Below are 25971 nucleotides of genomic sequence, written 5' to 3' on the forward strand. Positions count from 1 at the left end.
TGCCACCAAAAATATCCATAGATATTTTTGAAGGAAAAGTCTTTATCTGAGCAGGTACTTACCCACGGCATGGGCTGTGCTCTGCCTAGCTTTGACTAGAGCACTACAGTTTCACTTAATTTGCTGTGAAAGAAATTTAGTTGAGAGACTCCTGGGGCTTTTTGTGTATTAACTCCTATGCTATGAAAAAAGTGGAGAAGTGAAAATAAGGAAGAAATAAGAACCGACATCTGTTTTGTCTCTACTCTCAGAAAAATGCATTTCAACAAAAATCAGTGTGAATGTTTCACTAATACTGTTTTTATTGCTTCATTAAAGTAGAATATTTTTGACTTTTTCATTAGTTACTGTTTAGACAGTGAAGTGTCACATAAGGACTAAATTATACTCATTATTTGACTTGTACTTTCCATAATACAGAGCATGTTGTGTTGTGCTTTATAGTGTTTGAGTCCTCTGACTTATCTTTTACAAGTCCTCTGCAAATCTGACAGCTAATGAATGGTTTTATTAATTCTTTAGACGAGACAAGCTATGGATCTGCATGGAGTTCTGTGGAGGTGGCTCTCTACAGGATATTTATCATGGTATGTCAAGACTTTATTCCTTAAAATCAAAGTACAGCTTATTTTAAAAAATGGAAATTATTGCAGTGTTTTGGAATTAGAGGAGGGATCCTAAATTTAGTATCCATAATAATTCATTGGAGGTCAGTTTTAGCTTATGTTTTTACTTAATTGGTTTGGGTTTTGTAAACAATATTAGTGGGGGGGGCTGTATAGCAGAAGTTATTCCATCCTTCAGGGGCTCATATGCCTGTCACTGCTTTTCAAAGGCTGTAAAATTTTTGGCAATATTTGTAAAATATTTGACAATTTTACATTGTAAAAAGAAAAAATTGATGTCTTGATCCGCTGTCTTGCTTCATAGCCATTTTGTTTCTGAGCTTTTGCACTTTGTTTTAGTATAATCTATACTCCTTCCTACAGAAACCTAGGTATGTGGATTGATTAGCATGGATGCTCTTGTCCTTGGTAAACTGTTTGAATGTTTGCATACCAGTATTATATTCCATGGCGGTATTTTTAAATTTTTTCAGGGTTTTTTTAAGCTGGATGTATGACATGTGAAAAGCAAAGGTGGTCTCTATATTTGCTTTAGGCTTGGCTTCAGTGAGCAGTCAAAGAAACAAGGGCTATCTGTGAATCTGTTGGATAAAGACAGGATCAATCAACTGCTTGCTATTTTTCAAGAGACAAAATCAGTTTTGAAGGACTTTATTGCCCTGAAATTAAGACCTTTGTAGGAAAGGAGTATGCTCTAAGTGAGTAATGGCTTTGGGATTCTCAGGTGATGTTTTTTATTGAGGAAGTCTATCTATATTCTTACTTGTGAAAATTTTACATGTGAGGGTCTCTTGTGCGTAAGCAGCTTTTTATGTTTACCTTGGGTGCAATTAAAAGAAGCACCAATTCACAAGTTCCTGCCATGTTCCTGTCATAGTCATTTGAGTGTGGCCTTGGTGATCCTTTAACTCTTTGCTAATTTTGAGAAAAGCATCGTGTTTAATAGGCTTTGTTTTGTGGAACACCTGTATAGTAGGAAATGAGCTCATGCAGCATAAATGCCTGAGCAGATGTCTACAGGAGTGGCTTCCCGTTGCAGCTGATTTTTGGCTTCTCTGCTGATAGAATGGAAGGTTCTTTTCTGGTCTTTATTATGTTTTAGAGAGTCCTCTTCCAATTGAACTATAGGCCTCTGTAATCTCAAGTCATTTGAGTTAATCAGAATTAAATTCCTCAAAACTAAAATAGGTGCCTAGATCCACCTACTGTGAGTGCCACTATATATAGTTTTGTGTGGGTTTGGAGTTTTTCTTTCAGAAAAGAGGAGTTGGATGTAGACTTACTTTGAAGATATGTTGCATGATATTTATATTGTAGAAGCTAAGCAGTTAGTTTCTTTAATCTAGATTCATTCTTAACTTTCTACTCCTTCAGTGTCCTTTGAGAAACTCCATCCAATTTCTCTTTGTTTTCTGTGCAAAACCTGAAAAGCTTACCGTCAGGAATGCATTTCCTGTTCTTAAACCCCTTTAATTTCAGGATCAAAGTCCAGTGACTGGGACAAGTCACAGACCATTCCTTGCTTGCCACTCGCTGTTTGGTTTGCATATTTGTTCAGAATTTAATTGTTTTCCTCTAAGAGACTTCAGTGAAGTTCGATCCTCGAGAGAGAGAAAGATTCCTCCTTCCCTTGGGAAACTGCTGGACCTGCTTACAGGGGGAGTTTGAGAAGGTGCTTGGTATGGCAGGCCCAGGAGCAGCAGTGCTGACAGCTGATTTCAGAGAAAGGCTGAGAAGCTGGAGGGAACAGTTTCTCTGGCAGTGGGAAAGATGGAAGGACAGAGCAGGTCACAAATGGTACAAAGAACTGCCCAGGGCTCAAAGGGGACTGAACAGAGTTGGCTGCAGCTCTGAGTCACTGAGTTAAAAGTCCAGCCCTCTATAGAAGAACACAATGGGTTTGTTCAAGGGAAAGAGTAAGGCTTAAATCATTAGTTGTGCTTTTTTTTCCTAAGTACTGTGAGATTTAAATACAGAAGAATTAGTAGTTTCCATTCTAACAGTACTGGACATTTTTGACTTTAAAAAATGCTATGATCTTTAGGGTCCTCAGTCTGGGATAAAGACTAAGCACATTTACTTAGAGACTAGTAGTGTAAGGTCCTGTCAGTTTGAATAGCAGTAATTGAGGTGTGAATTCGGAATGCAGTATCTTACCTGATTTTGAGATTTTTTTCTTCTCTTTTTCTCTTCCATTTCAGTGACTGGACCACTATCAGAGCAACAGATTGCCTATGTTAGCAGAGAAACACTACAGGTAGTGTCTCCTCAGGTTCTTGTGGTTGTCTTTTAATGTAAAAGTATTAAAAGCTAAGAATAAAAGCTACAAATAACATGTGATGCCATGGAAGTCCGGTAACTGGATGACACAGTGCTTTTCTCAGACTTTTGAGTAGGTCCCATATTACAGCCTAGAAATTTGTATAATTGCATGACCTCAATTACCCTGGATCATTTGAAGAAAACTCTTGTCATCTTTCAGCTGTTAATTTTGTATTTGTTTTTAAAAGGGGGGAAGCACTGTGTTTTCTTAATCCATATTTATGGTATAAATTAGTTATACACATTTGAAGGAAAATTAAAACATTTGTATATCTAATAATAGATTGTGCCAATAGGAAAAAAATTGCCTGTGTGCTTGAGATGTTGAAGTCATTAGCCTCTCCTTGTGGGTATGCTAGCTTTCATTTTTCTTTCCTACGTTACAGGTTCAATACAGCAGTAAAACTTAATCAGAGACTGCTTTTTTGATGGATGTCTTGCTTCTCGGTGAGAGAGCAGTTCTTGACTTGTAGTGAAGGCAAACCTGTTGAATGCCATCAGTTGAGATCTGCTGCCTCTCACTCTTTGAAGATGGCTCTATTCTAAGCCATCTCCCTTGGTTGTCACTTAGCATCTCCCTGTGCTGTGCCAGAGACTGCTGCCTTCTGACTTGCAGGATGTGGTGCTTTTTTTTACTTAGAGATCAGGCTTATGTGACATCTGGGAGTGTTATGGGTTTTGAGTCTTTAAACCCTCTTGTTCTTAGGAGCTTGCAGAATGGTTTGCATTAGAAGGGGCCTTTAAAGACCACAACCCCACCCCCCCCACCCCCTGCAATGAGCAGAGACATCTTCAACTAGATGAGGTTGCTCAGAGCCCAGTTCAACCTGACCTTGAGTGTTTCCAGAGATGGGACATCCACCACCTCTCTCTGCAGCCTCTTCCAGTAATTCATCACCATCATAATAAAAGAATTCTTCCTTAGATGTAATCTGAATCTACCCTCTTGTTACTTGAAAACCGTTACACCTTGTCCTGTCACAAGAGGCCATGCTAAAAAGTTTCTCTCCATCTTTCTTATGAGACTTCTGCACATTGGCTGAGGATGCCCTTGATCCCACTGTCTGTATCAATGATGGAGATACTAAAAAGTCTAATGTGGGACTCTCAGGGATACCACTTGTCACTCTGGACATTGAGCTTGTTTTCCACTGCTCTCTGGATACAATCATTTAGCAATTCATTACCCACCAGACAGTCCATCAATCAATTCCATAATCTTCTTAGATATGGAGGAGTGAGTAGTCTGGAATGGAATTTATGAAGCCATTTATTTGTGTGGGAAGATATCTTGGTTAATATGTATAAATTGTGTGGGGGAAAAAAAGCTTACTATTTTGTGTTTTCTAGTTGACCCATTATTCATTGACCCATTTTTCTATATTTTAAATTGTATGTAATTACATGTCTATAATACTCTGACCAAATATAATGCATGTAGTTTCAGATATCTTGTTGCAGCTTATAATTTTCTCGAGTAAGAAGTCTGAGAATATAGACTGTTGTCCATCCATAGAAGTAATTTGTCCAGCATTAATTTTGCCAACAGTGTCCATGAGTTCAGAGTCTCACTTGGATGCTGATGTTAACATTCAGTTTCCATATTTAGAAGCCCATTGAATCCTCCATTTTCAAAATATACTTGCTGTCCATTTTGCTGGAATCTGTGAGATTTGATTCTAAAAAGATGTATCTCTTAAATATGACCTTTAAAGTAACTGTCTCCAGACATTCAGTTTTGAAAATGGTGACTTCACATTCCTCCAGGGCAGTACTAAAAGTGTGTGAATTAATGGCCTTTGTATGCCAGTAGCATCCAGAGATTTAAGGAGTGTACATGGTACTCTTCTGCCTAATGCCAGTTGTTGCAGTGGTCTGCTAGATACTTTGATTAATTACACTTTAAATTTTGCAGTCAACTCTCTGATGTCTTGCATGAACTGGCAAAAAATTATGAGTCTTCACATGGATATTTCCCATGAACATGGAGCCTTGTGAAGGATCATGGTCACAGAGCAAGGAAGATGTTTGTGTGTGATTTTACTTCTGGAAGAGAATTTTAGAGATAAGCCTAGAGTGTCCAAAGTCACACGGTCTCTGATTTGTCATGCAGGGATTTGGTTCTGCAGAATTCTTCCAGAATTTAAACTTAGTTTCTAACTTGTGTTCAGTCTTAAAATGTTTTGGTACAAGACGCAGGCGGCCGAATGCTTTTGCAGAAATCCTTGAAACAGAGTTGAATTTCTAGGCTTGATTGAAATACGTAATGATACAGTAGATAGCTTTACTAGTGGTCCAGTGATCTGACTGCTGAATAGAAGACTCCTAGGCCATTTGCCATTAATTACTTTGGTCTAAAAAGGTGACAGTTACCATGTCCAGAGAAAAACGTGTTTGGGGAATACTCTTCTTCCAATAGGTGTGGTGACTGGTATTACTTATAGCTATCCTGTGTTTTATAAAAATGTCTAAATATCTTTATATAAAGATGCTTAGGTATACTGCTTTATATAAAGATATCAGATATGGCTAAATATATTGAATCTGCAAATTTACAGCAAATTACACTGAAATATAAAAATGTTCTTCAGTCAGTGAGTCATTTAGATTATTAAATTGAATCCTAAATATACATGGTAATTAAATTAGAAATGTATGTAAAATGAAAAATGTTGGACTAAATTACTATTTAAATATTTTATGCAGGGACTATATTACCTTCACAGTAAAGGAAAAATGCACAGAGATATAAAGGTAAGTAAAAACTGAAGGTTTTTTTGGTGCTTTTAAAATAGGTTGCATCACCTCTAGTGATCTTTACTGTTACATATAAGTATTCAGTACATTTCTGAATATGTAGGGATTTTTAATCATTTAGAATGAAATGAAAGTTTCTGCCCAAGGAAAAGAAATTCTTTCTTTAAAATATATGCAAGGAAATTGTTTGTTCTTTTCCTTGGAGCCACACAAAATGTTTATGTGGACCAATGCTTTGGAATTTAGCCATGAACTGGTGTCCAAAGCAGTATGTGTTCTAATGGCTGTAAGGGTGTGTGCTCTGTACAAAGGAAAAGTTTGCTCCTCCCACAGCTTTTCCAGGGAGCTCCATATACCCTTCTTTTTGAACCAGCTAGTGAGCAGAGCTCTTGCTTTGGCTTCTTGCATCGTGGTGAGAAGATTGCAGGGCAGAGGCTGCTGTTCTGTGCGGTTCTTGGAGACTACTTCTGTCCCCTCCCTCGCATTCTAAAAATAGAGAGGGTGCTGCAAATCAGGCTATTAGTACTGACTTACTTAAATCTCCATCTCAGCAAAGCTATATCAAAAGTGGCTTGTTCAGACTCTTACACTCTGTTATAGTTTCGTTCTGGTGCTTCCTGTTGACTTTTTGTTCCTGTAGTTTTACTGCCTAATCTTTCCAAAGCCCTTCCAGACCTGGCAAGCTTCTTCCTGAAAATCTGACAGTAAATCATCATATTCTTTGGTATTGTTGCATGCTGTTTGTTTGGCTGGTTTTGGTTTCTTTTTTTCCACAGCAGCTTTAACTGTAGTTGCCTTCATGCAGCCTGATTCCAAGTTGTTCTCAATGGCTGCAGGAGAATGTGTGGGTTTTGAGCAATCCCAAAAGTAATTTGGGTTTTGAGCCATCATAAAAGTAATTTCTGAATGAAAGATTACTTCAGGCACCAAAATTAAATGTTTTCCACTATACTTTATAGAATGCTTATAATGATACAGTCCATAGATACTTTTTCTAAGCAGAACTGTGCTAATAAAGGCTTACAGTGCTTATATTGTGAAGATTTTTTTAAAATCTGTTCTCATGAGCATGGAAAAGTACTGTCTTCATTTGCAGATTGCCTGACTGCTGAACTGTGTTTGCTTCCCTCAGTAGCTAAATTCCATGTTTAGAGTACCTGTCCTGTTAGCTTGAAAGGTGAACAAGGTCAAGAGCATGTAAGCAGGGCTGTGACACTGTTTGCCAAGCTCATTAACTGTGCTTGTGCAGCGTGGGCCAAGTTAGCTGCATTTTATTGCAGGCCTGACTTTTCCTGCTCTGGGAAAAGCCATAATCTGTAAAAAACACAGATCTTTGGAGGTTCATCACTGCTGCCTTTCCATCTACCTGATGGGCAGTGCACTGCTGATGTTTGGAACTGTGTTTAACCAGCTCTAACCTTCACTCAGTTCAACCTGTAGCTGGTTTCAGTCTTCAAATCAGGTTTGTTCTCAGTCCTTTTATCTTGCAATTTTGTAATACAACCCTCTGCTTTGGGTTAATTTGGCTTATTGAGCTGAAGTGAGTGGAACACACAGCCACACAAAAATGACCTCTCCAAGTCCAGCACGAACAGAATCTCTGTTGCATAAGGACGGAAGTAGCTTTGCTAAATGCTTGATTATTAAGGCTGGTCCTTAAGGCTGTAATTATAAGCATGGCTCTCAAACAAGACAAAATGAGCTCTTACTTATGAAAAGAAAATGAAATTGTTTCCACTTTGACCTTTTGAGTTCCTGTTTCCTTTGAGTCATTGTAAACAGAAAAAAGTAAGAATTAATCAGCACAGGCAAATACTGTTTATTGAGAGGTTTTGTGTGCAATGCAAACTCTGTAGTACCATAGGCTTAACTAAAAATTAATGAAAAACACTGTATATCCAAGGAGATTTTTCAATAACAGAATGGCAGCTTGCTAATTTCACACATATTTCCTTGATAAGGCTGCAGATTTATTGAACGCAATCCTTGCTTTGTCTTTGGCCCCTAATTAGCTGTAAGATCCCACATATTTATTTTTTTAATGTTGTTTTGGAGGAATTGGCATTTTTTAATTCAAGTAAGCTTTTTTTTTTTTTAAAGGGAGCAAACATTCTTTTAACGGACAATGGACATGTAAAATTAGGTGAGTTAATATATTTTAGTGCTTAAAAATGAATATTTTTATGTGCTTTAAGAAGCAGCATGCTCTGTTTTGTTTAATGAGGTGATAGTTCGTGTAAGGAATTACTGAATATCAGAATTCTTTTTATCTTGCTGGTAGTATCTAAACCATTGAATTATTATCTGAAGATTAGTTGGAGTAATTTTGGAACAGTGAAGTAAAAGACCTGATATTGTAAAGGAAAAATAAAAGTCAAATCACAGAGGTTTATAAATTTTTAATAAAATCTACCATCCAGAGTCCTTAAATGTGAAATGTACCTTGAAAGCTAATCTGAAATGAGATAAGAATCTCTTTGGTAACACAAAATGAGGTGCTCTGTCTTATCAAAACGTTTCACGTACCTGTTAAGTCTTTTGTGCCAGCCTACTCTTCCTTGTGTGTATGAGGGACATTTGTGTGCATGTTTGGCAAGTGACTGGGGGGAGCTGACCAATGGTATCTGAGACAGACCAAGTTTCTATTATTTACTTTTGTTTTTTATTTTTTGTTAAATATTTCCAGTATATTTAAGGACCTCTTAACAGTAGGGAAACCAAACTTGTGTTCATTAACAATTAATTACATCAAATCACTTTTTAACTGTCATTTTGTTTTTGCTTTTTTTTTTTTTTAATAGCTGATTTTGGAGTATCTGCCCAGATAACAGCTACAATTGCCAAAAGGAAATCCTTCATTGGCACCCCATATTGGTAACTGTGTTTTACTTGACCATTAATATAATGGTAATACATGTAATACTCTTGAAAAATTGTGATAAAGGCATGCTCTGTCATTCCTGGGTAGACTAACCTCTAAAGGCTGTGTCAGATTTTCTGGTCATCATATCTGTGTTAATTATTCCAAACTCTAAATTAGCTGAGTGTCAGAAAAAAGGCCTTAATGCTCTGAAAACTTGAAAGGCTGTGTAGTGCCATCACTGTTGACTAATTTATCTAAATTTAGTAAAACCTAAAAAACTAACCGCTATTTTGCTTGCTTTTAACTTTGATCTTATTATTATAAGATATAATAAGATTTTTTTGTTCCCTGATTTTTTTTATTCACTGATTTTGGTATTTTATGTTGTTTTCCCTCCAGCCTAGATACAGCTTTTCTACTTAATGAGTTTCCTTTGTCCTCACAGATCCACAGACTTTTGCTGCTTGTGAACTGTTTCTCTAAGCCATTTTCTCCCTTTTTTACCTAAACTGATTGAATTCAGTGAAACAATTCTACCTGTGCTGCATCTCTATTCTTCCCCATTAAACTAGTGTGTGTAATTTTTCTTATCTGAAGTTCTGCCTTTCATTTAATCCTTTTCCTCTGAAAGTGGTTGTCCCCTTTAACCTTGAAGTACATAAGACACATTCTCTACTGTAAAACAGCACTTTTGTCATGTTTCACAGACAGATACTAAAATTCTGTAGTCTGACAGCATAGTAGGTGCAAGAGAAAAATATATGTAATGAAAAAACCCCTATGTTCAAGTATTGACTTGAAATAGCCAAGCACAGTATTTTTAGCTTTTTTCTTCGCACCATGGCTTCACTTCCCTTTCAGAATAGCACAAACACCCATCAGTCATGATTATGTGATTGGTTTGTGTCTCTTTCCCAAGAAGTCTGGGTGACCTCAGTGCTTGAAAGTCCTCTAACTTTCAAATCATGCCAGTCTTCTCAAATGACCTTAAATAATAACTTTGAAAGTATTACATAGGTTAAATGCTGATGAAAAGCATCAGTTGTTCTTTGCAAAGCTTCTCAGAGATTTGAGAGCAGAAGAAAGGAAGCAAAATTTTTGAGATTGCAGAGAGGAAAATTTAGTTGAAACAGACCATGTGAAGGCTTTAGTGATCATTAGATCTACATGTGTCTCAGGGCAGGTGAACTGCAGGGCTAGTAACCCGTCCATTTATTGTTTCACCCATGTTCCCCCTCTCCTATGGTAACTCCCTCATTTTTCATTTAGAGTGATGGGGATTTTAATGAACTCTGGAAGAAATGTGTCTAAATATAGTTTAGTTATGCAAACGTGAAGTAAGTTCTACCCCCAAACCTGCTGATGTTTTCAGATCTACAGATAAGGAGTGGAGAGGGCCCACAAGGGCCATTGAGTCCAACTCTTAGCCCTGTACAGGACATCTCCCAGTGTCACACCATGTGTGGGAGAGCATTATCCAAACACTTTTTGAGCTCTGGCAGGCTCTGTGCTGTGACCACAGGATATCTCTATTTGAATAATGCATCAGTTGAGATGCTGCTTGATGATCTGCTGGAGCACTCTCTAGGTGACATCATCTGTGTTACATTTATTGAGTTACTTAGTGCTACTTTGCAGGTAATCAGGACTGATAAAGCTTAAAGCTAAGAAATACTAACATGTTGGCCACCTTGTAGGGCTACATAGGGTGATCAAATTCATAATTCACTTTGGCCATTAAAAACATGTGACAGTTCCACATGTGAATAATTTCCTTTAGGTATTCCTATTTATGTGCCAGTTATGTTTGTTCATTTTTGCCACCTGAGAATGTGAAACTACTTTGTTGGCATAAAGAGGTCACCTGACATGAGTGAGACAGACTTTACAAACAAGGAGTGCTGTATACAGAGGTGACAATGAGTCTCATGCTTTCAGGGTACAAGAAAGATGACATTTTATTGCTTTTTCTCTTGTTTAGAGTTCTTTCCTTCAAAGTCAGTGGATCACTTTCTGGGCAATATGTAAATATGGGTATTAAGTGGATTATATTGTAGATGAATAATTATACTTCAGGCACTTTGGTTGTTGAGTAGTATTTAGTCTGAGACAGATTGATTTCATCCACTTACTCCTGAATGACCATTGTAGAAACTGCCTGTTAGTTATTAGAAGAAATAACTAAGGGAAAACTGAGGGAAACTTCAGGTGTGTATTGCATAATTTTTTTACACACACACTTGTATGTGTATATCTGTATATACTGTGACCTTATCAATGGAGAGCTTTAAGGAAGAGAATACAATGTGTACAGAGAATGTTTGATTTGTGGTGAGAACTTTACGTAAGAATGTCTCTTACTGTTCAGGATGGCACCAGAAGTTGCTGCAGTAGAAAGGAAAGGTGGCTATAACCAACTCTGTGATCTGTGGGCAGTTGGAATAACTGCAATAGAACTTGCTGAACTTCAGCCTCCAATGTTTGACCTACATCCAATGAGGTTAGTAAAGGGTTAGAGCTTGGTGGGTAAATGCAGCTAATTAAATAATCCATTTTAAGAAATGGCTGTGTGTGCTTGTGGGTTTTGGGTGTACTGCAAGGGCACTGGGCTGTGAGTGTTCTGAGTGGACAGAAATTGTAACAACTCCTTCTGGTGCATAAATGTATAAAGTCCTGGTTGAGTCTCTTAAACTGATGTGGCTTCTTCTTGCCTAATAAAGGAATTGTTTAATAATTTATCTCATGTATTGCAGCATACCCATGGAAATGCTGTTGTTCTTGTTTTTCAGAGCACTTTTTCTAATGACAAAAAGCAACTTCCAACCTCCTAAATTAAAGGACAAAATGAAATGGTAAGTGCTTTTTTGTTTCAGTAGAGAGTGAATGTACTGTACTTGGAAATTGATTTTAATGTTTAGCACTTTGTTTTACAGGTCCAATAGTTTCCATCATTTTGTGAAAATGGCACTTACAAAAAATCCTAAAAAAAGACCTACAGCTGAAAAGTTGCTACAGGTATAAATTTATGTATGAGGGGTCTTTTCTAAAGTTAAAAAATTAAAATATGCTTAGTGTGAGTAGCTGGAATTTTAATCTCTGTGTTTCCCTCTGTCTTTCAGCATCCCTTTGTTACCCAGCCATTAAACCGTAGTCTTGCCATTGAACTTTTGGATAAAATGAATAATCCTGATCATTCCACTTACCATGATTTTGATGATGATGATCCTGAGGTAGGAATATCTTCTAATCATAGAATCAGATTAAGTTTTTGCTTGCCAGCAAAACTAAATTATTGTGATTTATTGAGCCCCAGGACTTTTTGTGATCTGGGAATCATCTCAGAGGTTGCTTTTACTTTTTGTTGTGCTGCTCTTTCACTCATACAGGCACTTAGTAAAAATAATTATATTTTTGGGTAGGGAAGATTGAAGAAAAAGAGATCAAAATGCTTCAAAATTTTGTTCATTGCTTTTCTTTGACAATTTTGAAACAGTAAATGTGATAGGCTTCTCCAGTCCTGAGTTCTGTCATGCATTCTGCTGTATGTTTCTTTGTGAAGTTATGTTTCCATCTGCAAAGAAAACATTCATAAAACTGATTAATTAAACTGTGTAGGAGACAATGATCCTATAGTTGTTTTTGTTCAGGAGTTTGAAGTGTGTATTTTGCAGATTGTATTTTTCCATCTTAGAATGCTCTGAAACTTGATTTCACTTACAGTTTTATGAAAGAGTTTCTCACTTAGTGCTCAAACAGCTGGGAAAAAGTAGTCTGCTTATGTAAGACGATAAACAGCACGAGACTGTAGTGTTTAATAAATAAGAGAAAAGAGATATTCTGTTACTTCATCCTGCCTTCATACTTTCCTTCACATTAGTGAATACTTTCCAAATGTTTACAGTTCCCTAACTGATGGCCTTTTCTTTTAAAGAAAAAAATGTAATCCTTTTGCCACAAATGCCATTAATTCTTTAATTACATATTTTTTGTTCTTTTTAATGGATGAACTAATCTAAAAATGCCTTCAGAGGGAAAGAAGCTTAAAAGAGGCAACTAATTGAAGGGACTAATTTTCAGATTTTACAAGTTAAATGAGCTTTTACTCACTTGAACAGCAAAGACCAGCTGACTTTCACCAAGTCTTTCTTAAAAGCTAAAATAAAAGGTGCGGAAAGAAGCCAAAGTGAAATAGATAATTTTTTTTGTGTTATGGAGTGCAGTGCTTACACAGTTTCCAAATAAGAGGGAAAGGATGAAGGCATAAGGATGAAATAATAGTCAATACTTCTAAAAGCAAATGTACATGGTGGGAGTGGGAGAAAAATTTAATAGATTTTTCTGATTAAAAAAAATGACAAGTCAAACACACAAGAACTCCCGTAATGTGGTTGACTTTCAGATCACTTAAGTGAAAGGTGTCTGATTCCACATGGAGTCTGCACTGAGTAACTTGGATCTTCTCAGCATAAGCTGTGTACTGTCCTTGAGTTCTCTTTAGTTCTCTCTCTGCTCAGTGATGAGTGAGAGCTCTGAGACCTTTTAAGAGGTGTTTCTTAGCTTACAAGATAGTGTTCCCTCTTATATGTCCCTTGTGACTTAGCATTAAGGCTCTTCTGTTGTCTATGACTTAACTACCCCATAGAGAAGTGTGGTATCAGGAGCAAAAGCTGTGCCTTTTCTGGGGAGAAGCTCAGCAAGTTTTGTATTTCAGATGAAGACTCTCACTGCAGGCAAGGCAGTCTTGGCATTGTAGTCTTTCTGATAATAAAAACAAGTGAAGTAAGAAGAGTATATGCTTCTTTTTTGCACAATTTAACTTTCTTCAAAACTCACCTGCTCACAGAGGCATCTGGAGATGTTAATTTAGGGATTGGCCAGTCCTGGCTTGTCACAATTGACTGAATGCATCCATCAAAAGTGACAAAACGTGGTACAACATAACATATCCAAAAACACCGTTGAGGATTGAGAGCTTCAGACCTACTTTCCAGTTTGTTTAGAGCTATGGATTTTTTTGAGTGGTGGTGTTTATATTTTGAGGTTTTTTTGGTGGGTTGTTTTTCTTTTTTGGGGACAGGGGAGCTTTTCTCTCTGTCAGTGGTCTTTGAAGGCAGGTCTACTGCCCACTGTGGTGACAGGTCTTCAATTGGCCTGTGCTGCTTTTAGGCAGATGCAGTCTGTTACTGCTTGAGTAGTCTGCAGAGCTGTGAAGTAGATCTGAACTTGCTACCACTCTTAGTGGTAGCAAATACTACATTTTAAGTTAATTTTAATACTACATTTTTAAATAATTCTAAACTCAAAGGTGAAGTGAAACACTTCAAAGGTAATGTGGTAATTGTGTGAAAACTAAAACCCATTCCATTATTTGGGTATAATTAAAAAAGTTCTTCTGTTCATGCAGCTGTTGTTCATTTAGCAACTGTATCTGAAAATTACATTTCCAATATTTTTCCGTACCCCAGCTCATGGAGGGCTTCACCTAATTTCCCATTCAGTCATGGGCAGAATCGCTGCTTGGGACTCTGGACTTAGGAGATGTTGGCAATTTTCTGTTCTCCCGATTTCTATGACAGTGATTCCCAGGATGAATGTGATATTAGCTGATAAGGTTGCATAGAGGAATGTGCTCATGTTTTATGCCTAGCACACTGCAAATTTTGGGGATAAGATTGCTTTTGAGATCTGTGCCATGATGGAAATTGTGCCCAAATGGCATTTGTGTCAGGATGACACATTCCTTTGTTCTCCTGCACAGCTCAGATGTCAGGTGTTTGTATCAGCCTGTTGTCAGTGCAGGTATTTCAAGGTGACTTGAGGACTTTGCCCTCATGACTGAGGGATGAAGGTTTGATCCTGAATGTAATTCTGTGGTCATGGAGAGGATGATAGGAGGACAGGCTTTGTCTGTAGTGCAACGCAGGCATCTGTGTCAGGGTGCAAGTGCTCACACCTTATTGCTGCAAAGGTGAAAATACCTCCTAGTCCTGCTCCAGCTGGGCTTCTGGTCCTGGAATTGCAGATGCACACACATCAGACATGACCAGGCAGTGCCTCTTAAGGAAGGATTATAAATGAGCAACCTTTCAGCACATGGTACCAGATCAAATCTTGACATGCTGTAGCCAACCATTCTTGAAGCCCAAAGAGTGCACAATAGACAGAATGGAACTGTGGAAAGGAAAGATTGACACAAGCTGTGAGAAACAAAAAAAAACCTGCTGGTGAGAGTGGAGAAAATACACATCCATAGTCTGTAAATCTCTGCAATTTCAAGGAAGAGCAAAGTGAACAAAAATGAGAGGTGAAACACCATGTACATGTGTTGGATCCTAACAGGAATCAAGGAAGTAGGGTGTGATGAAGAGGGGAGAAGGGAAATCATGTTTGCTGATTGTATTTTAGGAATAAATAGAGTCTCTGAGCTCTTCATGACTGTGAAAGTACAGCAGCAATAGTATTAGTAACAAAGGGTGATTCACGTGCAGAGATGCTCACCATGGAACCTGAGGCAGTGAACAAGGATGCAGAGTGCCCCTACATTTCTAAGGGAGCTTCTAGTGGTGAATGTAGAGAGAAGAGAGAAAATCCATCAGAGGCAAAAAAAGAAAGCCAGGTCTTAAAGTGCAGGACACTTTATCCTGTAGAGAAGTAAATGGAAATTCAGGGAAAAAAATAGAAGTGGAATATCAATATGAAGGTGAATTTGTAGAAATTTTGCTGTCTCTCTTGCCACACAGCACATGAGTACCAGGAATACTCCTTTCTAGTCAGCTTTGAAAACCTCAGGTAAATTTCTCACCTGCTTAAATAATGTGACTCATGACGTTTTAGAAAACAGTTCAAGTTAAAAGCTGGGAAAATTATTTCACTATGTCATGGAGTGAAATCTGCCAGTAAGTCAGATTTTGTCTTCCTGCTTATTTTAAAAACTACCAATACCCTTAAACTGAATGGTGAAAAAGAAAATGCTGTATGAGCAAAGAGAAAAGCTGGCCAGCATTAGCTTTCTTTGCTCAAATGCAGTGTTCTAAAATCCCTTATATTGAAGGCACTCAACAGTTAAAATGTCTCCAAATAATTCTAACTTTAATATATTTAAAAATGCATACAATCTTTACATTTAGCTTTCACTTGATTTTTTTTTCTTTTTTTTTTTATGTTATGCTAAAGAAGCCTGCTAAAAAGTGTTACACAGTATAAGGTTTCAAGTGAATATATTTTGGTATTAAATATTTTATTTTTCCCTTCTAGCCTCTCGTTGTGCCTCACAGAATTCATTCAACAAGTAGAAATGGGAGAGAAGAAAAGACACGCTCTGAAATAAACTGTAAGCCTGTGTAATGTGACAATATAATGTATCTAATCATTGATATTATTTCAGCTGGTATTTTGGATATCTGACATACATAGAAACATTTTTAGTGATACATAGGAAAATAAAAGCTTAGACTGTTTCACTTAAGGTTATAAGATGTGTAAAATATTTTTATACACCCTTTGTCAGCACTTCGGCAGAGTTCATTGTTGTTTCATCTTAATTGAACAAGACACAGCCTGAGCTTTTTGAGAGCTGATTGACATTGTTTTATTTGTTACTCCAGGAAAGATATTCAGACCAATGCCAGATTCAGCTGAGTAACAGAATGGCAAAGGATTATTCTTCCTTAATTTAGTATCTTGAATTTGCTTTTGAATTTAAACAATCATACAGAGGTCAGGAGGGGAGGAGGTTGATCATTGGCCATTAAAAGCAGACTCCATTCCCCAAGCTGTAGTGACTACTTTGCTTGAATTAAATACTTAGAGCTTTAGCTGTTTTTTCTTAAGGTAAAATCGAGAGTAGGATTGTTCAAGAAGTCCTGCCAAAGAGTTGTCTTGGAAGATGTGCTTAATTCACACCAAACTTCATTCAGCACTCTTTAGTGCTAGTGAGTCTCTCAGAAGAACAGATCCAACAGTGAATTCACATCATGGATAGTTTTTTCTATAAAGTACAGCCGTATTGCACCTCTGAAGAGGACACTTTGCTCAGTGATTTTCCTGTTCCTTCTAATGAGAAGGTGAGGCAAATGCCGTCTGGGCTGCCTTTGTGATAAAAGAGTACTTTCTGTGCCCATTAGTTTTTCTAGCAGTCACAAGTTTGGTATGTCCATATGTCACAAGTTTCTGTCAGTGGGGATAACATGCACTCATTAAACTGAATTTTTCTTTTTGTTAGCCTTTGGAGCTAAGTCTTTTCTAACTGGAGTCCAACTTCTTGTTTTCCTTATCTCCTCTTTAGTTGGCCAAGTAAAGTTTGATCCACCGTTGAGGAAAGAGACAGAGCCACATCATGAATTTGTGAGTAACAAGCAGCATGGGCTATGCGCTACACATTAATCTCTACAAATATCTGTGGGGGAGGAGAAATCAAGACGTGTAGCATGTTTCCTTGGTAATGTTGAACTTGTTAGTGATTTTACTGACAAGTTGTAACCTAGTGGGGTTTTTTGTGCCATTACATTCACTATAGGTAGCAAATCTCCTTATTTGTGGTTTCTGCCAGGTGTGCTGTATGGTGCTAAGCAGCAGCTCTTTGTGTTGCTGGTTTCCTCTATCCTTTATCCCTCACTGCCCAGTATACCATTCCCTTTATTTGCAGTTATTTTTTTGATTGTAGAATTCTTGTGTGTATTCATCTGTTTCTCCCCCTTGTTCTTGTATTGACAATTGAAATAATAAAATTGAGAGCCTGGGGAAAAGGTATGATGCATTTTAAAAGACTTTCCTCTGCGAATAATCCTGTGGCCCTGCATCACAGCTGAGCCATGCTGAGCCTGGCAGCTATGTTCTAGCAAGGTGTATTGCCAATGGTTTCCTCTTGTGGACCCATCAGTACAAGGGTTGTGAGAGCTCAGGCTGTGAGGGAAGAGGTGTCTGTGCAGTCTCACAACTGAGTAGCTTCCTCTCTTCTATGGAGACTGTTGCTTTCCACGTTTCTGCACTTGGGCAATTTCTTCAAGATAAAAAGACACTCCTTTGCTTCCTCACTGCAGACTTATGTGTTCTTTGTATTTTTCTAAGGCAGGTGTTAGGGAGAAAAAGTTGGCTTAGTAATTAGGTGGGAGGGACACTGACTTTGCTCAGAGTTGGTTTTTGGAAGGGTGTGTACTCAGGAATGTACTTCTGTAGTGTACAAACCACATGTGAGTCGGATTTCTGACACAGACTTCCTTGTGGTGCTCTGTGGTTGTACTGAAATAATCCTTCCAAGTGCTTTGCTCTTTGGTAGTGGGTCACCAGACTCTGGGTGTAAGAGGTTGTATTTAATCTTGCTTGTCCTCAGAACTGGCTGGACAGGGAGCCTCAGTTTCTGGTGCCTGTTTGAGATGAAGGAGGACAGCTTACCAAATCACTCATAGGATTTAGACAAGTATTTCAGATGTGTTACTTAGACTTTGCCAGAACTGCATAACAGCATTATTTAGGAGCCCGGGTTATGTAAGTTTTTATTAAGTATAATAATGAAGGCAGTGCTTCCACTGCAAACCCATCATTTAACTCAAAATTATTTTTGAACTGTTTCCAAGTTATTTTGTCTTTGCTTCCTTGTAAAGAAAATACAATTGGAAGCATTGTATCGTTGAAACTGTCATGCTTTTGCTCATTAAGAGTTTTATTTATACACACACAGAGTTATAATTGTAAAAATATGTTAGTGGAGAGGTTGAAGTTTTAAAAATACTTTTCCCATTTCTTTCTTTTTATCAGTCACTGATGATAGAAACCATAGTGGCTAACTCGATGGAGCAGTGGTGCTTTTATTGCACCTTAGAACCTTGAGTTGCTGAACTGGAGAGAGATTTTTCTAAGGGGTTGAAAGCACAGCTTTTGAGAGTAGTTCTTTGACAGGTGTTGTTGGAAGGGAGGAATCTAGCCTTTTCCTACACTCTGTGTTAGCAGTCAGGACCTTTGTACTTTGGAATCTCAGAAGTTCTTGCTGCTTTCTGAAGGGACTTGAACCATCCCGATTAATTCTGCTGATAAAAAAATATCTTAGCATTGTTTGTTCTGGTCAGATGTTGCATAGGAACAAGGAACTTGCCTCATCTCCCTGTCTCTACAGAACACCTGTAACTGTTAGTTTGAATCTTTCTGAAGAGGAAAATTAACTGCTCCATGCTTTATGTCAGAAAGAAGCATGCAGACCTGATATAGATGTGATGTTGAGTCCAGAGACCAAATTAAACATATATATTTATAGATGAGCTGAAGAACCAATGAACAATTTAGACTGGCATGGCAAACTGCAAACAAGTGACCTATTCAAAGAATGGAAGCTTTAGCTAAGAGCCTCAGCACAAACCAGTCTGTGGGAGAAGTTTGTAACAATCTGCCCACTCCAGCAGAGGAAGTCTTTGAAATGCAAGTGGGAGCAAGAGATTGTTGTCTCCTCCTCCAGCAGTAGCAGTGTGGATCTGTTTTCATTAAAGCAGTTCCGATGCTTTTGCTTCTGTCTCACCAAGCATGCCTAAACTTACACTCAGTTACTTATGTGTGTGAGTGCACAAAGCCCTGGACCCCTGCAGCATGAAAAGTTACTGTCAGTGCTGCACTGAGATGTTGAACTGGACTCTTGCTGGGACAGTTTGTCACACATTACCGCAGCTCAGCTGATAAACAGTAATTCATCATTTTGGTATTTGGTGATGTGACCATTCCCTGAGCTGTGTTGTACCTCCGTTGCAAGAGCTGTCTTAACATGCTTTTGAGTTTCAACTAACAGTATCTCTTTTTTTTTAGCAAGAAAATTTATCTTTATGTGCATCTGGCTTTCAGTCACAATATAAATAATTTGCTTTTCTTGATCTCTATCTAATGAACAGCCTGACAGTAGCGATTTTTTGGACAATTCAGAAGACATATACTACACTGCAAGATCTAACCTGGTATTTTTTGTCTTATGCCTTTCTTTGTCAGTGTTAGTTTTGTCCTTGTTTTCCTTTTTCAAAGTTCATGTTTTATCCTGTTGTTGTAGTAGTGGTGTTTTCATCTGTAAAAATCATTAAATGTAATTATTAGCCTGTATGTGTATTTCTGTAGCGTAGAAAGAAATTCTTATTATGTGCAGCATTGACAGTATTTAACCTGTATTCATATTTACTTGAATCACTCTTCTAGAAGGGGCTCAGTGCTATGCATTCATTGCAATTTCTTTACTGCCATACTGTGCATAATTTGTTAGTTTTTTGGAGGGTGATTGAATATAGAAGAAACATTTTCTTTGTATTTCTGTCTGATTGTTTTTTTTTTTTTAATGATCCCATGCAAGATTATAAAATTATGTAAGTGTGAGCCTGTGAATTCTCCAGATGGTAATTATGTTACAGAATGAATATACATTTAATATAAATAACAGAAACTGGGCTTATAACTGTTTTCAATGGCATTTGGCATAATTTAAAGTCTGATAGATTTTCCAAATTTTCTGTTGTTGCACTGCTAAAAACTTTAGTTTGTTAGCATCATACTGTGGAAATTATCCTAGGAAGTGAGTTGTCTTATTTCTCTGCTCTTTGTGTAGTTCGACAGACTGTTGAGAAAAAGATTCTGTAGTAAATTAAGAGAGTTAATCTACTAAATTTCTTGGATTTGTGAGATGTTTAATATAAGTGCACTGAGGGGAAGATGGGAGACTGGGGTGTTTGAGACTGTCTTGGGTTTTATGTGATGTTTTTTGTTCTTAGGGGTTTTTTTGTTTGTTTGTTGCATCATCTGTTGGCCTGGTATGACTTGAATCTGCCAGAAACATAGTTAGTGAAAGGTTAGACAGTCTTTGCCTTTCTTGGAAAGAAATTTGTGTATTGCTTCCTTATAAGAATGTTTCACAAATTGTTTTGAGATTAGTAGCTTAGATTTCCCTACCTGGTGGCAACACCCCATCCGGTGCAGTTCCTCTCGTTTTGAGGGTGTGGTTTTGGCTTTTCAGTTTGGTTTGCTGTTGGTTTCCTCTTTGCAGTTTAGCATTTTTTTTGTTTGTTTGTTTGTTGTTTTTTTGTTTGTTTGTTTAAGGCTACTTTGAGTGTTGGCACATAACCTTGCTAGCCTGCTATCTGTGGGTCTAAGAGCAGAATAAGAGCATGTCTCATAACTGGACTGTCCTTCCCCATCCTTCTTCTATGCTATTCAATACACACTTCAAAAATTGTGACTGTTATAAAACTTACCAAGTACTGTTGTTGTCACAATCATGAGATTTGTTTTTAAAATCACTCAACAGCACTTTCTCTGTTTCACTGCTTGCTTCACATCCTCCTGTGCTCATTTTTTAATCAAAGCAGAGAATTCAGAGTTGATGGTAGCGCACCACCTATTTGTGAGATTCTTCAGTAAGATCTAACCCTTAGAGGAGATAATTACTAGTTGGTTCATTCTTCTGTAGGATGCACTAATCAGAGATTTTCTCTGTCTCCTTCCCCCACTCCTGCTCTGACAGTATTGGTTTCAGATATGTTCATTGAGGAGTGGTATGTGAGTTTTTCAAATGTTATCAAGAGGAAATGATTGTACTTTTTCCTAAGCATGAGGTATCGCCTACTGCTGTTGGGCTCTTTCCTTGCTGTTGTACTGGTTTTCTAAAATACCTCCTAAGTAACAACTCCATTGCAGAGCTAAGATCATTTAAAAAAATTATCACAGACTGAGGCATTTTTTGGGCCACATACAGTTGATGTTGAAAGCAAATTTGGGGATTGAGTGACAGGATTTTGCCCAGCTGGATTGATCATATGGCAGTTTGTGCACATTACCTTTCAAACATTTGATGCCTGTGGTGTGGCTACCCTTAAAATCATTTCTCTTTTCTTCTTCCCCTCCTTCTGCCTGTGCTTTTCTGAGACACCTACCTGGATCTGCCAGAAGAATGGAGAAATTCAGTACAGGTCTTGTTTGCAGGGAAAATTTTGGATCCAAACCCCAGTATCCCTTAATGCAAATTACAGTCAGAAAGGACGAGATAGTGCTTCTCTTTCATTTTATACAAATATACTCCTTTGAATCATAGCTAAATAAATAACAGACTATTTTGCTCTAGATACAGGCTCTTCTGTCTTTCAGGATAGATATTTTTTCTTTTTTCTGCAACTAGGCAACAAGTTTCTGAGAAATTTTCTTGGGTACCTTCCATTCTTTGAGATTCTTTTGCACATGCTACTTCCTGTCATTTAGAGTTCTTCATGTTCCTATTTTGTCTTCTTAGTCTTATGTGCGCATTAGACTTTGCATAAGGTAGATGTTTTCACCATCTTTCGGTATATTTTAAAAGCAATTGTTTGGATCCTAGCTCAAATAAGTTGCAGAGCTGAGCATTTGTAGTGAGCTCAGGAAATGGTCTAAATCAAAGTCACCTTTAAAAATATGTTCTCCTTATTCTGGGACATTTTTAACCTATTCTATTGAACCCGAGTCACAAAAGCTTATTGTTTTTCTGACTCAAAACAAAATGTCACATTGAACCAATTGAAAATATTTTCATTTAGCTTATCCTGGTCTACAATGAAATTCTGTGGCAAAACATTTTTCTTCCCATTTGTAGTGAGCAGAAAAATAATTCTGGTTCATACACGGAGACACACCTTAAGTGAGAAATACCATCAGAGAATTTCCCAAAAAAAAAGATGAAGTGGGAAGGAACCCCTGGTGGTCTCTGCCTTACTTCTGTTTAAACTAGGGGCCTGGAGTAATTTAACCTGAAGGATATAACACACAGTAAAAAGTGTGGAATTCTACTGTTAAAGTGACAGAGTTGAATAAAACTAGGCTTTGGTATCTCAGCTTCCAAACTATAATTGTTTTCAGTTGTTACAAATGTAACATTCGTTCAGGACTTGTTTAGCAAAGAATTCAGTTAGAGGTTTGCAGCTCCCATGCCGTCTGCACTGTTGTCCTTGCCAGGTGCATTTACACATTTGGTTCTATTTAAATACTTTTGTCATGGTTGGTTTTTGTTTTCTTTTGCCTCATAAATATGCTCTGGGTTTAATAATTTGTGATCAGTTTTGGTAGCAGTTACTTTTAGGAATGTGATGTTTCTCATAGCTATTCTGTGATTTTTAATTAGTTGTGGCAGAAAAGCTAAAATATTGGTAGGAAATGACTGAACTAAAGAAATTGACAGATAACAGAGAACCTTACCCAGGAGCATTTTTCTTTAATTTAAGTCATTTTTCTCCTCACTACACATACATACATATGCTTTGTCTTTGCTGCAAGCCATGAAGACTCCTGCCCTACTTTAGCTAACCTAGCTCTAAAAACATATTGCAGCTATCAGTCTTGGATTTCAGAGAGTCTTCATACCTTTTCCGGCTTTAAGTAGTGAAATGGAGCATGGTCCTTAGATCAGAAGAAAATAAACGGAAACGGTGGAAAAGTACCAGTGGTTTTTGCTCTTTTGTTTTCCTCCTTTGTATGTTTTGGGTATTTTCTGCTTCGAAAAAGTAATTAAGCTAATGAGATGCTCAGTTTTACTGCTAGGAGGCCAGGGGATGTTCACAGACAAAATGCACAGAGAACTGAAATACAAAAGAAGAAGGGAACAGGGGTTGTGTAGCAGTAATGCACAGTAAAATCTCACTCGGCCACCAGGGAAGAAAATTATATTTAGCCTGTTCAAAAAAAAATACATTCAACTTGGTTTTCTGATGCATTAGGCTATCCAGAGAAATTCAAGAATGGTCTTTTTATTGAAATAAAGGCATTAAAATATAGAATATGCCTTAGGTAGTGCTAGGCTCTTTTAAAAATTAACTTCCTCTTTGATGAAACAATGAGATAGGAATTGCTTTGTCATTTTACTGAGATAAGAGTTGTGTGTGTGCCTTCTTACTTGATGTGTTAGTAGTCCAAAGGTGATTTGCATTCTTTGAAATTCAGAGTTACTCCGGCAGTATTTTGTATATTTCAAGTCTTAATTTTGCCACTTTGATTCTTCTTGTTAGTTTTCAAGAACAGCAAATGTAGGAAGTAACTGTGAATTCCTGGTTTGCTGTATACATTCTGTTTTTGAAGACCTGAACACTGAAAAATAGATTTCCAGGACAGCCCAGCCCTATAGAACAAATTAGGATGATAAGACTGTTAAAGATATGGTAGCAGTTAACTTAGAGAGAAATTCTACAGATATTAAATAGCAGGATTTTAAACTTAAGCCACAAGAAGGTATTGTAGATTTGATCATTCCTTTGGAATTATTTTAATAGCATGGCCTTACCATCAAATGTGGATATCTCTATACCGTTTTTTAATACTCATTTTAGTCATTGATTACTTTGCCCATGTGATTTATCTAAGGGTATGATGTGGCTTTCTACATGGCAGCTTCCTTTAATGTTACCTAAGCTGTTGAGAAGATCTGGTGATTATTCCCTGTGTTACCTTTTTTCCAAAGCAATCCCCACCAGCAAAGAGCATTCTGGTCTTGCACATGGATGAGTTGTCTCAGGAATGAGCTGTTGGTAACCTGGGGTTGCATCTTTGATTCAACACCAGGATCAGGGACCTTTTCTCATTGCTGCTGGCTGTAGATCTCAAGATCTGTTGGAATATATCTGTCTAGTCACTTTTCTGATCTAAAATCAGAGAATTTGAGTTATCTAACCAGCATTGTATGTGTGTGTGTTAAATGAAAATATTAATGTAGATTGATGAAGTTGATGTTTAACTTTGTATAAATTAGTAATTAATCCTAATGTGTTCTTCCCAGTAGAAATCCATAACTTATAAGATTGGATACCTTTATGTGTGGCTTTAAAAAAATCTACTGGGTGTTCTAGTGCAGTGTAGCACCTCACTGGAGGCTTTGCATGCAGGATACATGCAGTTTTTATGAACGTTTCTTTATCAAATATATACCTAGAATAGATTTAGTTAATATAAAATGATAAATTCTATGTGTATTTGAAATAGAAGGTAGAAGAAAAATGTATTTCATTTTTAAAACCTCTCTAGCTCTCAGTATTTATCAAGAGATCAAAAGTAGAAATTTCCCTGGTAATGGAGTACTTGACCCTAGCTTTGGAGTGAAAACCAGCAGTATTTAAAGGGATTAGGAAGAGTATATATGTCCAATTAAAATCATGGTCAAATTTATGTTACACAACAGTAAACTGAACCAAAAGATAGATTTTGCCCTTTAAGACATTTAGACATAAATAATTCTGAGAGATGTCATCTTTAATTAGGAAAATTCTAGTAACTCTTAAAAGATCTGGTGGCAGAGGAGGGTTCCTTTTGTTTTAGGTGGATTTATTTATTTTCTCTTAATATTTTCCTTGTCATTGCTGTACCGTGTATCTGTCTTTTTGTATCCATACATTGAACTGTGTGTCAGTTCTGATGGACAGACATTTTGGGTCTGCCCAGTGTTTTGCAACATTGAGGGCTTGTCTCTTCAAGGTGAAAATCTCAGATTTCTGTAACTGTAGCAGACACAGGGCCTGCTAAGGCTCCGTGGAGGGATGTTTAGAGATAGGTATTTGCTGAGTCATAGGAATTGTCCCAGGAGTCCTCACTCTGGTCCTCCTTACCTCTCTGTGACCCCATAGGCTAGTTTCCCTAAACCTTACAATTGGTCAGTTTTCAATCCTCCCTAACCCTATAAAAGAGGCCATCTGGGCCAATTTTCCTCAGAAGAGCAGCTTCAAGACCCCTGGCGAGACCCTCAGAATAAACCATCGTGGAAACGCTCTTGGCCGCCTTCTCCTCTCTCATTTCGTCTGCCTTCCAGGAGCCACTGCCAGCCGCAGCCCCTACAGCAAGCTAAGAGCTGAAATCACAAAAGAGCTGACTTTCACTAAGAGCTGAAATCCAGCTGTGCGGCAATCTGGCCTAGGGCACCCCAGCCTCCAGAGGGCTGAGGTGTTCGCCCTTGGGCCGCTTGCCTGGAGCGCTTACCCTGCGGGGAACCAGCTATCCGGCTAAGAAGCTAGCCCCTGTGGCTCTATTTATTTTACATGTAACCCCTCAGTAACCCCACTGTTCCAGGGTTACTTTTCTCAACAGTTTCCTAGTCTTTGTTCTCTTACAGAGACTCACACCACCTGTTTAACCTACTTGCTTGAGACTCTGGTAACACCTTATGTTTCCAGTCTGGTGATTTTCTGCTCTAGAGCCTGAATCCTCAAAATATCTGTGCTTGCAGGTGGAAGTTCCTGAGATTGCATAGAAGTAATAGAAGTACTTGGAGCAGAGAAAGTTGAATCTGTTTCTTACTGGTGGATTATAGAACATGCACTGGTGGTGAGGAGTCAGGTCAATAGACGTAGATGGAGTTTGGTGGTTTGGGGGGATTATTTATATTCTAGAATAAAGATGTATAATAAAGTTGATACAGAGATTGAAAAGTCAGTCTCTCCATGGTTC

At 37.7% G+C, this 25971-nt stretch overlaps 2 protein-coding genes across 7 annotated transcripts in view; one reads left to right on the plus strand and one right to left on the minus strand.

Moving 5' to 3' along the window:
• LOC103821325 (serine/arginine-rich splicing factor 7) overlaps nt 1-25971 on the minus strand; it is a 1055603-nt gene that overhangs the window by 895603 nt on the left and 134029 nt on the right. The gene's annotated exons all lie outside the window — the stretch shown is intronic.
• MAP4K3 (mitogen-activated protein kinase kinase kinase kinase 3) overlaps nt 1-25971 on the plus strand; it is a 66421-nt gene that overhangs the window by 12608 nt on the left and 27842 nt on the right. For 3 of the 5 annotated variants that reach the window (XM_009096167.4, XM_018921032.3, XM_018921033.3), the window contains exons 4-15: nt 523-587; nt 2828-2883; nt 5655-5702; nt 7806-7848; nt 8507-8579; nt 10937-11068; nt 11358-11420; nt 11502-11583; nt 11688-11798; nt 15823-15898; nt 16853-16911; nt 19437-19499. In XM_009096167.4, the coding sequence (XP_009094415.2) occupies nt 523-587; nt 2828-2883; nt 5655-5702; nt 7806-7848; nt 8507-8579; nt 10937-11068; nt 11358-11420; nt 11502-11583; nt 11688-11798; nt 15823-15898; nt 16853-16911; nt 19437-19499 (871 nt within the window). The remainder of the gene's footprint in view (nt 1-522; nt 588-2827; nt 2884-5654; nt 5703-7805; nt 7849-8506; nt 8580-10936; nt 11069-11357; nt 11421-11501; nt 11584-11687; nt 11799-15822; nt 15899-16852; nt 16912-19436; nt 19500-25971) is intronic. The other 2 variants (XM_009096164.4, XM_018921034.3) reach the window with 1 other exon arrangement.

This window comes from Serinus canaria, chromosome 3 (genome assembly GCF_022539315.1).
Source record: "Serinus canaria isolate serCan28SL12 chromosome 3, serCan2020, whole genome shotgun sequence".
NCBI classification, from domain to species: Eukaryota; Metazoa; Chordata; class Aves; order Passeriformes; family Fringillidae; genus Serinus; species Serinus canaria.